This window comes from Tinamus guttatus, unplaced genomic scaffold (assembly GCF_059628265.1).
Source record: "Tinamus guttatus ecotype Peru unplaced genomic scaffold, ASM5962826v1 Tinamus_guttatus_pri_ptg000327l, whole genome shotgun sequence".
NCBI classification, from domain to species: domain Eukaryota; kingdom Metazoa; phylum Chordata; class Aves; order Tinamiformes; family Tinamidae; genus Tinamus; species Tinamus guttatus.
The window spans coordinates 6210181-6226060 of NW_028288861.1; the positions used below are offsets into that span (position 1 = coordinate 6210181).

The window sequence follows — 15880 nt, forward strand, 5'->3', positions numbered from 1 at the left end:
CAGAAGCACGAGGAGATGGAGGTCAATATTTTCTGCATAAATGGCACGATTTGAAACGAGGAGTAGCTGGGGGAGCATAGCCCTGAGCACAGTGCCTCTCTAGGCAGGTTCTTCAAAAAAGGTGACATGGAGGTTTTGACCAGTTTTTTTTTCCTCTCTCTTGCTGTCTGGACAAAATGGGTAAATGTCAAGTTTGTGGGGTATTTGAAAGCAGAAAGTCTTTAGTCAGGTAATTGTAATAGTGCCTAGGGAGAGCCACTAGAAGGAGCTAACACACAAAATAAGCTAGAGTCTTCTTGTTTTGGTGTTCTTTTTTTAAGCAGTTCTATTTTAGAATTGCATTATTTCAAAATCAGTGGTATTCTGTAGTTGCCCTTTTTTCTTTGGTTATACTTTGTTAACAAACTTTGAAATGTGCGCACTTACTTGTGCAAACTAATGCAGAGGCAGGTAACTTGCATGTTTCTTCTGGAAGAAGGTGGGTGTAAAACTGTTCACTCTGTAAAGGTCCTAACAGAAGACCTTTGATCTTGCCAAATGTGGAAAGGATCCAGCTTGGGGATTGTTGGTGCCTTATTTGTGGTGTTGTGTGTGGGTTTTTTTTTTTTTTCTCCCCTCTTATTGTGCTGCCTTTTTATGCAAAACTATAGCCCCTACATGGCATATTCTTTTGCCACAACATTGCAGTATCTATTTGCTGATGATGGGGTCTCTACCTTGGTTCAGCACTTTCAATATTGACACTTGATAAAGCTGGCAGCTGAGACAAATTTAACAATACTAATTGTTCTGTGGAAGATTAGGCTCAGTGTTACTGATTTAATGTTGACTTTTAATGGCTCCTAACATCTTTCAGTTGGTGCTTGCTAAGTAGGATTTTACCTCTCATTCTGAGTGACCAGGCTTTTATATGTCCTTATGTTACACTACTCTTTTTTGTTGCACTTTCAAATAATGTTTCTTATCCCTATAAGAGTGATGTCTAGGTGTGAAAGGTATCAAAACCAGTACTTTAATTATTGCAGAGTATTTCTATCACTGCCCCTTTAATAGTGTATTCTGTGGAATACTGTGGTAACTAGATTTGTAAGTCATTTTCCGAAGGGGAAGTGTTTTCCTGCCCTTACGAGCATAACGGTGCAGCTGGCACACTGCGGCGGAGCTCTGGGGTCGCTGTTAGCATTGGGCTCACCAAGCAGGGCCCGCAGAGCCCACCTGGGCTGCATCCGTACTCAGGGGGAGTGAAGGACAGCTCTGCTGTGTGCCTGCTGCTGGCCCTGGCTCCTTATTTTTAAAAATAAGTTTTCTACCTTCTATTTGAAAGGAGGGAAAAAAAACGGGGAAGGGGCGAGGGGGCAGCTCCCCGGCCCGCTCCCCGGCCCTCCCTTGCGCCCTCCGTGCAGGCCCAGCCTTTATTTACCGCGGGAGGAGCGGCCCGGCCGCGGGAGGCGAGGCCGGCGCTGCGCGGCCGCCTGCGAGGGGGGCTCTCCCGGTAGCCGCCGCTTCTGTCGCGCCCGGGGCCGCTGCCTCCTCTCCCGCCGCCGCCCCGGCCCCGGGACCGCTGCCTCCTCTCCCGCCGGGGCCCGGTGCGGGGCGGCTGCCGGGGCGCAGGCCCCGCCGTTCGCGTGGCGGCGCCGCGCCCGCCCCGCGTGACGGGCGGCGCCGCCGCTTGGGCCGCGGCCGCCGCGCTCCCCCCGGCGCCGCGGCGGGCGGCAGGGGAGGATGGAGCAGGGGCTCTCCGCCATCACCCTGTACTGCGCGCCCCCCGCCGCCGCCCGCGCCATGGAGCCCGAGCAGGTGAGCGGCGACCGCGGCTCTGAGCGGGGGGGCGGCTCTCCGTGTAGTTAACGCTGCGAGCGGGCGCGGCTCGGGTGTCTTTGCGCTGACGCCCCGCACAAAGGAGCCTCATAAATACTGGATAAACATCCGATCGAGGCCGGTTTCGGCTTCCCACGTTGGCGGCAGCGCCGGGGGAGGCGGCCGAGGCAGCGCGGGCGCCAGGCCCGGCCCGTGGCCCCGCGCGCGGCCTCCCCACTGCCCTGGGGTCGCGCTTGTCACCCCCTCCCTGGCCCCCTTGGGGCTTCTCTCGTCTTTCTCTTTCCTCACCGAAGCGTGAGACGAGAGAGCGGGTAAAAAAGCGGTGATTGATGAACGGCAGTTTGAACCCGCGAGCAAGGTTTGCATGGATGTCATAAAGCGAAGGCAAACTCCAAAGGGGCGTTTGAAAAACGGAACAAGAAGGGAATAGCTGTGTAATGTTCACAGCAAGGGCCTTGGGAGTGCCAGGGGGAGAGGCAGAAAGCGAAAGGGGGCGTCTCGGTTTGGTAAGTGACAGAATAGAAACTGAAGCTAACACTTGAACCATATGAGGCTATGAAGGAGGTCTTCAGTGTGTGGAAAAAAACAAGGTGGCGGCTGGGCCCAAGATGTAGGCCAGAAGAATGAGGTTTGCAGGAGGTTTTTTGAAATGGAAAAAAAGTTAAAATCTGTAAAGCCTCAAGCACCCGATACTGTAATATTTTAGCTATAAAGGGAGCCTGTATGAAATGTTGGGGTAGGACCATGTTTGTCATATGCCTACAGGTGCCACATTTGGGGTGGATCATGTTGTTGGCAAGACAAGTTACATTAACTTGGCTCTGCTTGGCTGGTGTTGATGTTGTGCATGTAAAAAATAAACCACAAATACCATGACTAAAAACAGCATCTAATTTTGTTGCCTGTGCAATAACTAAACTGCAACTGACCTGAGTTTTTTTATTTAATAAATAAAGATCCCGAGTCAGTCCAGAAAACGGACTCACCGTACTGGACCAAGAAAGGAAGGTGGAATGTTTGTAAAACCAAAGGAAGCAGTGGATTCATCGTTCTTTGCGCTCCTTAAATCAAGAGATTTATAACTTCTATCTGCTTATCTTCTTGAACTGGTGCATTTGTCTGAAACTTGCTATCAGTATTAAGCATGCTGAGTTTTTATTAATGTAAGTAATATAAGTGCAGTGAGGGGAGGATTGAAAAGTGTGCAGTTTCCACAATCAGGGCTTTAAAGACTACTTTTAGACTTTCAATGTTAAATATATTTTTTCTAAGTTTTTTTTTTTTTCCTGGGTTACACTCATTTGATTTAAATGAGGCAAAACCCAAAGAGGCCATGCCTTTAGAGGAGCTTTAAGGTAGGCTTGTGCTGCTTACTGCAGTAATGTTAGTGATGCTGGGTCACAAGAAGTGGTGCTGTTCAGTGCTATGGCTAAACATGGGAAAACGGACTCGCTGTGTTGGACCAAGAAAGGAAGGTGGAACATTTGTAAAACATGGATTCTGCGGTGCCCTTGGCTCCAAAAAATACAGAACTGACAGTCAGTGTTTTTTCCCTGTGCATAAGTTGTCCAACTTACTTCAGAATTCATATTTTTGTAATTGCGATGTTCCACTACTGCCGTGCTCGCAAGACTGCGGCTTGGTGGAGAAAATAATATTGCGGGCCCAGCGTGGTCAGCCAGGTATTTGTTTCTGTGTGGAAACGCGGCGCCGCCTGCGCGGCGGCACCGAGGCGCGCGGCGAGCGCGGGGCCCTGCGCGGAGCTGCCGTGACTTGCAGGTTTGGAGGCGGCTGCGCCAGGCTGGGGGGATGATGGGCGCTGCTCCTGCACCCTGGGGCGCCTGGGTGGCAGCACGCAGCGCCCGGCCACCCTTCCTCTGCCCTGTGCGCGCGGAGGAACCTGACGTGTCGGAAAGTGGTACCCGGTTCTGCTCTGCACGGCTTCCTGCTGCCCCGGGGCAGCTCTGTGTAGCGTGGCGTAAGGGGCAGGAGTGCTGGTACCGTGCTCGTAACGAGGAAGGGCTCGTAACTCCGTGGAAAAAAACACATGCTTTTATTAATAACTTTGGTTTATGTTTTGTGAAGATTGTTTTGGTTGCATAGGCAGGAATTCCAAAATTGGACCATGATCAGTTTTTGCAGCCTTAAATCTGTGCTTATGCATGCAGGGATCTTTTTGCATTTGTATATTATGATGCACTTTTATGTATTACCAGCCATTTAAAAATATCTTTGTGGGACATTAAATTAATGTGGTTAACGTTTCCTGATTCCCACATGGTTGTCCGTGTGAAAAAAGTGTTTTTGAAGCAGTTTTATGTATTTGTTGCAGTAATGTCTAAAAGCTCAACCAAGACAAAGAGCTCGTTTTGATAGATGTGATACAAATACCTTATAAAACCCTTCAGCAACAGGTGTTGTTAGCCTTAAGAATTAAGAATTGTTGATCAGACTTTGAGCTTGACTGTGTATTTTTTTTCCCAGACATTTGTTACTTGACATTGAATATTCAGCAGCTGGAAGGAAAAAGAAAAATCCCCAAACAGATGTTTCACTTCTCATTTACTCTTGTGTTCTTGGCCACCAAAGTAGGTGTTGCTCTTTGTTAAGTACAAGGGGCCATAGAGCACACTGTTGGGTGCTAGCCCACGGAGGCAGATTCCTGGGGGCATTTTTGAGAAGTCTGAGCCAGGCTGTGGAGTTATTCTTCATTCGGTTGGGTTTTGTAACGGGAGGTGTCTGCTCAAACTTGCTGAGGCAACCGTAAGCTATTAACTGCTTTATTAATTTCATTAGATACTAATTCAGAAACCAGCAATACTTTTAAATATTAACACTTACCTTTTCATCAACTTTTGTAAAGAAAATTCTTGCTAAGAAACGGAGTGTTTTCTAAACAGAATGACGTTAATACCTTTCATCCATAGTGAAGTGATGTCAATTCTTTTTCTGTTTGTTTTCGGTGAGGAGATCTGTTTTTTAGGTATCCACAAACAAAAATCTTTCAGCAGTACCTTTCACCTATTTGCTAATATCCATTTTATATCCTAAAGAATCTAAAGTATTTTAAATACCCTGTGAAGTTTTTCAAGGGAGATTTTTTTTCCATTTTTGCCACTTATCATATAGAAGCTTGTAGTTTTTCTTTCTTTTTTTCATTACAGCAACTTGCAAATGGAGAAAGAGGCTTCGAGAACGTGGAGTTGGGTGTCATAGGAAAGAAGAAAAAAATTCCGAGGAGGGTTATTCACTTTGCAAGTGGAGAGACAATGGAAGAATACAGCACAGATGAAGAGGAAGATGAACAAGAGAAAAAAGACCTCTTGCCTCCTGTAGATCCTGTAGGTATTTTTATTTGTTAAATTGTTCCTCCTGGCTTACTGGATAGCTAGCAGCATCTTATACTTCAATTTTCACATCATAGACCTGATCTAGTGCGTTAAGGATTCAAGTAATTTGATTGCCTCTGGAAACAGAGAAATCTATAAGAAGAATTTCGAAATAGTTTTGTCTTGGAGTCCTTCACTGGCACTAACTTGTCCTGCTAGTGTCAGTGGGACTGCTTAGACAATAGTGCAGGAATCGGTTTTATTCCTTTACACTTCAAGTCCGTTCTCTCTAGCTTTTCTCACTCTAATTGTATTTGCTTGGTGTCTCCCTGATTCATACTACTGTTTAAAGAAAAAAAAAAAAGCCATTTGTTTTCTTAGGTTTGGTGACGGGGAGATTTGAACTTGTTGTTTAACATTAGCATAGTGGCATTTAGTAACAGAAGAAACAGATGACCTGCAGAAGTAAAGAAATACTGATGTGCTTCAGAAACAGGTTTTAAAGGATCTGGTTGGTCTGTGCACGCAAAGTTTGTCGCCTGCATTTTAAATGATCGAGACTTTGCTTGGCCTGTGAATGAAGCTTCTGTTTGCTGATCCATATTAGAGTGGAGTTCAGAACTGTCCCTAGCAGTGTGTGTTGGAGCTATTAAAATACATTTCCCTTTGATTTTTCTGTGATTCACAGATAAAAATGAAGTATAATTGTCAGTTTAATTCCGTCGGGATGTCAACTGGTGCATTTTGTGGTGCGGAGATGTGCAAAGTGAGACGTGGCAGAAGTGGTTTCCAGCTCTCTGGCAGCCAGAGCTGAAAGAGTTACCCACCCAGCTCTTCCTCTGCTTTGGCACCCTTTTGGCACCACAAACCCTTATCTCCGCTACATCTTTCTTCTGCCACACTTGAGAGAAGCACCTCGTCATGCACAGAAATGTGCCTTGTATTCTCTACAAAAGCACCTGCTGTTGAAATGACCTGGGCACCGCACTCTGGGAACGCGTGAGGAAGAAATGCAGCGTTCGGGCCTCTTAATTACTCCTCTTTTGGGCCCTGTATTTATCTGTGTCTGTTTCCATCCCACAAGAGCAGGACCTTGTTGGAGGGATTTTGTGGTAAAGTTGGACTTCCTGCTCATTCCCTTCTTCAGAAGGGCTGCAAGCTTGCCGGGCTTGCTTTGGCAAGGATTGGGAATCAATGCCTTTTTTTCTCTATAGGTGAATTTAGCTTGAAGTGGAAGGAAGTGAAGTGGTAGGTTGAGGAAGGAGCTGCAATGAAACTGGGAATCCAGGACGGGGCTTCCTAGGAACTCACAAATGAAGCTTTTCATTTAATCTTGGGTGGATTTCTTACACAAGTACCACTTACTAGGCAGTTCATGCATACAAGGAAAAGTAACAGCCTGAAATGAAGCAGAAAGGCATCAGTATAAAAGTAAATATAAAGTTTATAGTTACCTGAAGCATCATCAAATGTAACCTTTGAACAATAAATAACCTAATAAATAACCTTTGAACAATAAATAGGTGTTAAGTTACTGTGCTGGTTTTGTTACAATTAACTTATTTATTCATTTTCCTAGTGGTCTTCTCAAAGTACAAGAAATGAAAAAGTTACTGAATACTATGGTAATATTCAGATCTCTGAAGAGTCAGATCAGCTGCACGTGAAGCAGATCATGTCTCATATCTCAGCATGTATAAGGAAAGCTATTTCTAGCCAGCTGGGGAGCAAATCCACATAGATTTTGCGTGTGCCTCTCTCAGCAGAGCTATTTCACTGTGTTAAGGTTGTGGAAGGTCAGGACACTCGATGTCAGCACTGAGGCCAGGGAAGTCCACGCTGCTGTGCAAACGGATGCTGTGATTAAGGAACACCTCAAGCATTCGTCATAGGCAGAAATGCTCTGTGCTGGTTCTCCTGCTTTCCTCACACGGATTTTTTTTCCTGAATACCTGAAAGTATGGTGTGTAGCACAGTTAAGATCTTTTTTTTCCCCTTCCATTGTTTGTGAAATCCTTAATTTCTATTACATTTTTTAATAAAAGGACCCTCAAAACCAGAATCGTTAATTGTGGAGCACGATGTGCCTTACTGCACACTGCTTTTTAACCTGACACAATAAACCTGATTAGCCCAGGGGCTGAAGTTTACCTTATGTGCTTAACGCTTCGTGTCTCCCAACTGAGTCAGTGAATTGAAGAAATATTAGACCAAGCTGAGCTTTGATGTTTTAGCCAATAGCTGCCTTAAAAATGTACTTATTGTAGGATTTCTATAAAAGCAATTAAATAGCCAGCTTGCTAAGACCAGCATGTCTCAAACTTGTTATCTCAGTTGGTATTAAAAAAAAAAGAATGTTGTAAATAACAGCTGTTTCTGGTCCAATTTATTTTTAGAAAAAGCAGACTTAATATTTTTAATAGCAGCTTTACATTATGAAATTTCAGAGCTCAGCTAGTATTGGCATCCTCACATGTTCTGAAAGAGCTGGAGGGAAACAATTTTCCATATTATAAACTTTTTCCCTAGCGACCTTGGCTTCCTTATGTTTCAGCATTAAGCATATGGCAGTGTCTAACTAACTGCTTTAGTCCAATAGTGTTTTAACTAAAGCACTTAGTGCCTGCTGCAGCCATTCACAACAAGGAATTTCATGTGAGCTACTCAGTATTACATCTTGCTTTGGAAAAATGATTCAGCTCTTTGACTTCAACAGGTTAATCGACATTCTTGAACTTGAGTGTCCGTCCCATTGCATTTGTTTTAAGAATTAAATGAATTCAGAATATTTTTTTCTCTGAATCTTTTTAGCTAGTAGTATCAAACATTACATGAGTGATCTCCCTTGTCTCTTTGTGACTTGTAAAAGCCTTAATTTTAACCGTCTTTTATTCTGTCCAAAAATTTGTTAGTTGCTTACCCTGTATATATAAATCTCCCTTTGCTTCTGTCCACCAAGACCTGTATTAGAAAATAATCTGTTTATCCTTGGAGTGACGTTTGTTACGAAATCTTTCCTGAATACACTTATTACGTGAGTAAGCAGAAGGTGGAGTGGATGTCTTTGAAGAGCAATTGTAAGCAATGTAACTGTTGATTATTACCTCAGAATTCATTTTGAGAACATTTCTGCCACAGAGCTCCAGGAGACATTCAATTTTGTCGACCTTCAGTGCTTGAAAAGATTGAAGCACATTCTCACAGGAAGATTATCGTGATATCCTGTGGCTAAAAGCAGCTTAATGTCTCATAGCACCGGTTTTACGCTAGGTGAGGATTCTTAAACTAATTTTCTTTCAAGACTGTAGGGATGATGGAGACAGGGATGAGGGAGAGAAATAGTCAGTGACCAAATGATAGATATTTATAATGTGATAGAAGCTCTTCTGAGATGGAAGGGTGTGTTTCTGAGCTTGTTTTGACCATTTTCGTAGCTGCTGCAGTTTTATATGGTGTGTTCATTGAAGGATCTGGTACAGCAGTATCTGATGACCAACTGGGCATGAATTTAGCTCGTTCAGTGTGTGTGTCGATGTGGTAAACAACAGAGAGGTGTCCATTTGGTGGTGCATGTTAGCATGTTAGCTCTCAAATACATGACTTGTTTTTCCTAAATGAATAGATGATTCATAGTCTCATTTTGCCATTTTCTGTCAAAACCACCACCAAATGTGGATTTATTGGAAAGTTTGAAAGTTCCTAGGGGCAGAAACTTGTTGAAAGTAAGTATGGATGTGGATTGTTTATGTGGAGGAATATGGTGCACTCAGAAGCTCAAGAGGGTGCTGTGCTTCCTTCAGGAGCCCTGTGTTAGGAAACTTCATCATATTCTGTTGTTGAATCTTAGCCCTATTTGCTTTTATAAATGGTGAAACTCATTATGTTCATTCCTACTTAAAAACACTGGAACAGCTTTTATAGGTAAATAGATTTGGAGAGATCATCTTGAGTTGCAGATTAATATTGTGCATTAAAGCATATTTTGAAATTTCAAAACCAAATATAATAACCATGAAATCTTATTTTTAGCTGGTGTATATTTGAGGCAGTAGCCTGCTTTCTCCTAGCTCTTGCTCTCCTTGCAGTAAATGGGTGCCCTTTATTTCGTGCGGCTGCACCTTATTTCCATTAAAGGGAGGCTCTGCAGTGTCCTTGCTTTGATTAGGATGACTGAACATTAAGACTTCAGGGGCAAAGGAGGTCGAAATACAATATCTATGTATTGCTTTTCATTGAGCATTAATAAGACCTAACTTTGGTATGTCAGAAATACTCAGTGCATTAGAGGTACTTTTCATAGTCAGATTGGTTTGTACAGAGCTGCCTTACAAAGTTCTGTTCTTGCCACCGCAGGAGGTTCTGGTTTCCTGCAGTAGCTCGTGCTCGCTGTTGTTATTTAGGAGTTCAGGTGGACGCGGAAGAGGCTCCCGATTGCCCTGAGGAGACACAGGGCTTGTCCTGGCTGGGCCCTCCGCAGCCGTCCCCGGCGGCTGCTCCTCGACACCTCCCGATCCTGCTGCGGCTGCCGGGCTCGCTTCTCTCCTGGCTCCTTGGCGCCTTCCCGGACACTGCCAGGAGTTTTGTGCGTTACTTGACACGGGTGAGGAAGAGTCTGGTTGTGCTGCGGACTCGTCTTGTCACAGAGCAGAGGTTTCTATGAAGTTTGGCTCAGAGGTGGATTGTTTCTAACATACCAAACCCCCTTAGTTGTGTGGTGGTAGACTAGTGGAAATGGGAAGAATCTCTGTGCCCCATTTCCTGCAGAGACTCAAATTTTAGCTGTATTTGTGTTACTGCAGTAGTATGTTAGAGGATTCCATGTCTGATTTACTTCTGTAATCTGGAAGTTCAGTTTACTTTTTTATTCTTAAATGCTAAGGAGATACGTCCAGCCTCTTGCTTATGGCAGCACAGCAGGACTTTGCTTGGCCTTAACCATGTCACCATGTCACCAGGGATTGTATGGAGGCCAGTCAGTGCCTTGTCTGCTCCTATGACAACAGGATTTTCCAGTACTTCTTGGGACTTCCCTTGGCTGAAGCGCACAAGTAAGGAGCTAGCGGGGCTTTTGTGCAAGGCGGACAGCGCTGGCCTTGCCTACACTCCTACCTTGGCAGGGTATTTTCCGAAACCACTGCCAAAAAATCAAGATCTGCTTTGTTTCTCTGCTTGTCCACGATGGGTTTCGAGGCTGGCAGGTGATTCCTGCTCCTCTGGATTGCAGGAGCTCAGCCAGGGGAGTCCTGGAGCCTCCCGAAGCTTCTGTGCATGTGGGAGCTGTTGGTGGCCAGTCACAACACAGCCAGGCTACCCCAGCTCCTCACCAGCTGCACTGCAAGCATTTCATGTCCCATAGGAATAGGCACCCATTTCCCTGATCTTAATACCTACTAAACAGTCGGTAGGAACAAATTATACGTGTAACTGAGTGGAACTGTGGGGTTTCAATCAGTAGTTTCCACAAGAGGAGTCTGTCTATGGAGACCTTTGTGGGGGCCCGTGGACAAGGAAGAGCTACCTGAATACAACAGACTATTGACTACAAACCTGTTCTAGGCTACCAGGAAATTTGACTTACCTTTTCACAAAAGCAAACATGTAGATAGAGCTCTTCTTGCTAGAGTGGGTTTTTTTTTTTAATCCACTTTTTCCTCCTTCTTATACTTAGAGGAAGAGGTGTGAGCTCTTTCCTCAGGGAAGAGGCTGCCCTAAATTTCTGAATGTTCTTTGTGTCCCAGTGCGTAATTGTCTGGATTTCCTTGCTCCGCGGTGCTTCCTGTGCCATGGCAGTTTCTGTGGCCCTCACACCAGTCTGTTACTGGCTCCAGGTGGGGCCCGCAAGGAGGGGAAGCTCCTGCTCAGTTCTGGGTGCCCGACCGGCTTTCCAGGACGAGCTACCAGGTGGATACGTCAGAGTTTTGTTATTCTTTGGGTACAGTCCCAACTGATAATTCATATGGTTGGTAGGTCCTTGGAAACAGATTCTTCCTCTGGATCATTATGAAGATTTTTTTTTTGAATGAAGTCATTATTTTTTGTTTTTTCCTTCAATAATCACAAAATGCTTGTGCAGGCCGTGGTGGTTAGCCTGCCAGTTACAGTGATAAGCCACACTTACAGCATGTAGGTCTTGCCTAGACTTACTTTAAAGCAAAAATAAAGACTGCAGTGCTGTGGTAGCTGGCAAACAAGCAGTGTTGCCCATCATTTTTTCCTTGGATCTGTGTTTGAGCATCTGCATTGCTGCTGTTGTTGTTATTTGCTGTGAACATAAAACTAAACCTATTACTACTATTCTTGTTGTTTCAGACGACGCTTACATGGGGACCTTACTTATGGTTTCACATGCTAAGAGTTGCTACATCAACCTTATCAGGTATTGCTTTATTTCTCAAGTAAATGTGCAAATGAATATTGCTTGTCATCTTGACAGACTTTGTATCATCTCTGTGATTTACTGACCAACTTTTAAAAGTATGAATGAGTTGGCATTTTATTGGATGGAGATGTAGGCTTTCGCCTTAGATATTTTTTTTCTTTTCATTCAATCATCATTCAGCCCTTGCCATATCCATCCTGTGTATACAAAGGTGGATATTGCTTTTCACTTTTCAGTAGTCTTTTAGGAATGAGGAGATTATTACATATTTCTCTCTTCTACAACTTTGTTTTGCCTCTTATTTGAACTGGTCTTCATCAATAACTTGGTACGTGAAGATGTGTGTAAAATGAGTCCCTGTGACACTCTTCAGTTGGCAACATCCGATGGGCTCTCGTGGGACACTGCTGGGCACTCGCTCGCTTGTGTCCTGGGACACACGGGCAGTTTGAAGCAGTTCAATCACGGGGCTTCTTGTTTGCTTTTACCTGGTGACGCTGCCGCAGCCATCACCACGGCCAAGCTGCCTGGCAGAGCCTGTCTGTCCCATCCCTGCGGCTGCAGCCTGCTGCTGTCGGCCGAGCAGCGCTGCCTGCAGCCTCCAGCTCGAAAGCTGAGAAAGCTGAAACCTGAGGAACGTGGCAGTCCTGCACTATGCTACACGGAGCGCTGCTAAAACTGCTGCTCGCCTAAAATATGCATGTGATCAGTAAATAATTCCTTAGGTGCTTGGCACCATTAGGCTGAAGTGCCAGTGCACTTTGTAGTCTGGTGTTTTTGTCTCACCTCAATTTTCAGTTAAAGTTCAGCTCAAGACTTTAACTGAGCCCTAAGCAAAATGAAGCTAGATGCAGAGCTAAAATTATCTGAATGTGAACACTGACACCATCTCGGTTTTCACTGCCAATTTGCTTTTCTTTTGTGTGTTTTATATCATAACAGTTACTAGTATATGGAGCTAATAACTCCATAAAAATAGGTTTCCATGGTGGATTTCTGTCTTTTGAGTGAAGCAGTGAATATGGAAAACTGTTCAAGAACAACAGTGCCACCTTTTAAACTAGAACTTGCTTAATAACCTTCTTCTAGTTACTAAACACATATAACCCTCTCTTTCTTTTTAGTTTGTGATTTCCTTGGGGAAAAGATCGCATCTGTTTTAGGAATAAGTACACCAAAATACCAGTATGCTATTGATGAGTATTACAGAATGAAAAAAGAGGTATGTGTGTGAGAAATTCTTATGCTTCTATTTTTCTTCTACTTACTTTCCCTGTCATTTAAAAAAAGAATTGTATTTCTGCATTACTGGCTAAAGAAAGGTTAAGTTTTAAGCAGCTTTACTTCAGTTTGCTGTTAGGCTTCATTTGGTGCCCATTTTGTGCTTGCACATCACATTGCTTAGCACAGCACCCGATTTGGAGCTGCCTGGTCCTGACCGCTTCTCCATTTGCTGCTCTTGCACAATTCCTCCAGGATTCCAGAGTGTGAGGAAGGTGCTCTGAGAAAGGTGCCCCGAGCACCTTTCTCACATTCCCCAAGGTCTCCTTTACTGGAGACTTTGTATGTAAACTACAGGGGAGGCTGCTGTCAGGAGCTTTTGAAATCAACACGTGTTCTGTTTCATGTCTGACAAAGTATCAAGGGTAAATTGAGTATTGCTACCGGTTGTTTTGGTTATCTCTCTACTTACCACTCTAGTGCTTTTGACTAAAAACCACTTATTTAGATATCAGTCATTTTATCTATACATAACACAGCCCAATCCTGAGTGAATGTTTTCATCCTGGGATACTTAATCTTATAATAAATGAGAGACTTCTCCAGCAGAATAAATGTGCTTATTTTATAACAGATACTCATGATGCATTCTTATAGGAAGGCTTAAAGTGAGCATAAGGAACATTGATTTCAAATGAATCAAATGAATAATAGTTTGTGAAATCTCTTTCTCTCTCATTTTTTTTTCCTTTTTGGAAGGAGGAAGAGGAGGAGCAGGAAAACAAAATGTCAGAGGAAGCAGAAAGACAGCATCGGGAGCAGCAGAACAAGGCTCAGGCTGAAGCTCCTGTCCAGACAGACCAGCCTGAGGCAACATCATGTAGTTCGTTTGTGAATTTAAACTTTGAGGCTGAGGGAGACTGCCAGCCTGTGGTGGCAGATAAGCAGGATGGGGTTACTGTCCCTCCTTAAGCATAAAGCTCCGCATCATACTAGAAATAGGAAGTGTCAGGTGTCACAATGTGGCTGTAAGAAGCAGGAAAAATAGATTTATACTTGTTCAGTAAAATACAATTTTTGGCATTCTTATTGATCAGGAGAGAGCCAGGTGCTGTGTGTTCAGTCCACCTGCCTAATAAAGGCTGAGCCATTCTGCCAAATTGGCACTTCTGTTGAAAACAAAATCATTGCACTACTTGGATTAGGTCTAAATTGAATGGGGCAGCCAATTGCGGCATAAAGCGAGCGAAGACGTCTCGTCTTTGAACTGCTGCGTGTGGCTGACACTTGTGCATTGCAGGCAGTGCTGTTTTCTACTCCTAACCACCTGCTTTTGCACTCTGTTGGCAGCTTGGCTCTCTGTGAATAGATTAATAGGAATCTTTTCCCTGTAACTCAACAACATCATTGTAACATCCCAGAGTCCCCTATTTATTGTCACTACTCTATGCATGTATTTTTTTCTGTTGTTGTTTGTAATAAGCTTTTAAAGTTAACTAGGTGTGAGGGCCCACTGAAAGCCTTTACTTTTTTATTTTAAACACCCCTAAGAATTTACTAATACCAGTGCTCTTAGAGATTAACAGTGCTCAGCTGTCCCTTCAGGGCTCTAGCAAACTCCCCACCTGGCAGCGTTTTCAGACATCCTCACTCCCTTTGTAAGGCTTAGAGACCCACCTGCTTGAATATTTCTTTAAATGCTCTGATTGGTTGTGGAAAGTAAACGGAAGTCTGCTAAATTACCCCGAGTTTACTGGGCGCCGTGTCTGAGAGCAGCCTGTAGCTTTGGAAAGGTGGGGTTTGCCTAAAATGACCTGAGTCAGTGCTCTTGCTTAGCACTTGTTTAATGTTAAGCACTTGTTGAGCAACGTTGCAGGCAGGGCATGTGCTATTGCAGCTGCTTTTCCTCTGTAGTGCAGACTACATTTTAATAACTGTAAATCACAAAACTAAAGACTCTTCCTTCGTGGGTTTTTTTTTTTTTTTTTTTAATGCTAGGCCTTACCTTAATATTGGAAAGATAATAAATTTTCTTTTTGGAGAAGCAGAATACAGGTAGTTCCAGATCTCTTATATGGCCCCCAATACTGATTAAAAGGATTTTAGTGCAGTAACTTTTATCCTAGCTGTAGCCTGTAAAAGAGAAATGGTTTAGTTTTAAGATAATCAGTTTTCAGTGTTCCAGGCAGGGAAGTAAATAACTTGTCCCATTCCCTTTCTGTGCAGAATGCTTGCAGATGAATAAGCAAAAAACTAATTACTATGTGAATCAGTACTTTTATCCTGAGACTTAAGAATAAGCATAAAAATCCAAGCAAAATCCAAGCTTCAGTGACATCTCCTCCTGGGTATCGTTGCGTGTCCCTGGCCCTGGGCCCCCACCAGCCTGTTGCACTGTCACAGGCCAGGGCAGCTGTGGCCCTGCCAGCCCCTTCCGAGAGCCCCGTGCCCAAGTCGGGGCCCCGCGGCCGCCCCCCCGCGCGGGGCCCAGGCCCTCCTCAGGAGCGGCTCCCGCTCGGCTGTTCCCCGCGGGCTCTTCGGGTGCTCCCTTCCTTCCGTGACGCAGCGGGTGCTGTGCAAGGGTCACTCCTCACCGCTGAATCCGTGCGAGGCCGAGCTTGGTTCGGCTCCCGGCGCGTGCAAAGGGAACCAGCGTGGTGGGAGCTGTGGCACTCTGTGAAACGTGACAGGCCCCTGATAGTGCAGGAGCGAAGCCCCGGCAGCCAAAGGACACGTCTTGCTTTTCTGGCCATTGTGGTTTTTTTTCCTTCCCTCGCTGTTGCATTAAGGAATGCTCTCACTGCCCTGGGCTTTAACTTCTTTGTACAAAACGCTCTATTACTCACTGTGCCTTAACTTAATTCTCCTTTTAGTTTTTGCAAACTGTATGAAAGTGGTTACTTTAAATTTTTCTGTAAATGCATTATTAACTGGTTATTTTATATTTAATATAATTTTTGAACTGGAGATGGGCTGTGGCTTTTCCTTTAAGTTGCTGTGGTCTTTAGCTTCATGTCTGCATTCAGAAGTGCCTCCTCTTCGCTGTTTCGTTTCAAGTCCCACATCCAAGCACTGAAATGCAAGGTCAAACACTTCCCCCATGGTTCCACGCAGCGCTTGGTAACTCACCTGA

At 44.4% G+C, this 15880-nt stretch overlaps 1 protein-coding gene across 1 annotated transcript; it reads left to right on the forward strand.

Annotated features, from left to right (window-relative positions):
- Positions 1-1722: 1722 nt before the first annotated feature.
- FAM177A1 (family with sequence similarity 177 member A1) lies at positions 1723-13832 on the forward strand. Its single transcript, XM_088529207.1, has 5 exons — positions 1723-1797; positions 4983-5159; positions 11457-11523; positions 12651-12748; positions 13507-13832. Exons 1-5 carry the CDS (start codon positions 1723-1725, stop codon positions 13717-13719), a joined length of 630 nt encoding a protein of 209 aa, XP_088385333.1. The 3' UTR covers positions 13720-13832.
- Positions 13833-15880: the final 2048 nt, after the last annotated feature.

Coding starts and splice junctions, on each gene's coding strand:
- FAM177A1 (XM_088529207.1), top strand. CDS start 1,723: ATGGAGCAGGGGCTCTCCGCCATCACCCTGTACTGCGCGCCCCCCGCC. Junction 1,798..4,982: donor GCGCCATGGAGCCCGAGCAG/GTGAGCGGCGAC, acceptor TTTTCATTACAG/CAACTTGCAAATGGAGAAAG. Junction 5,160..11,456: donor TCTTGCCTCCTGTAGATCCT/GTAGGTATTTTT, acceptor TTGTTGTTTCAG/ACGACGCTTACATGGGGACC.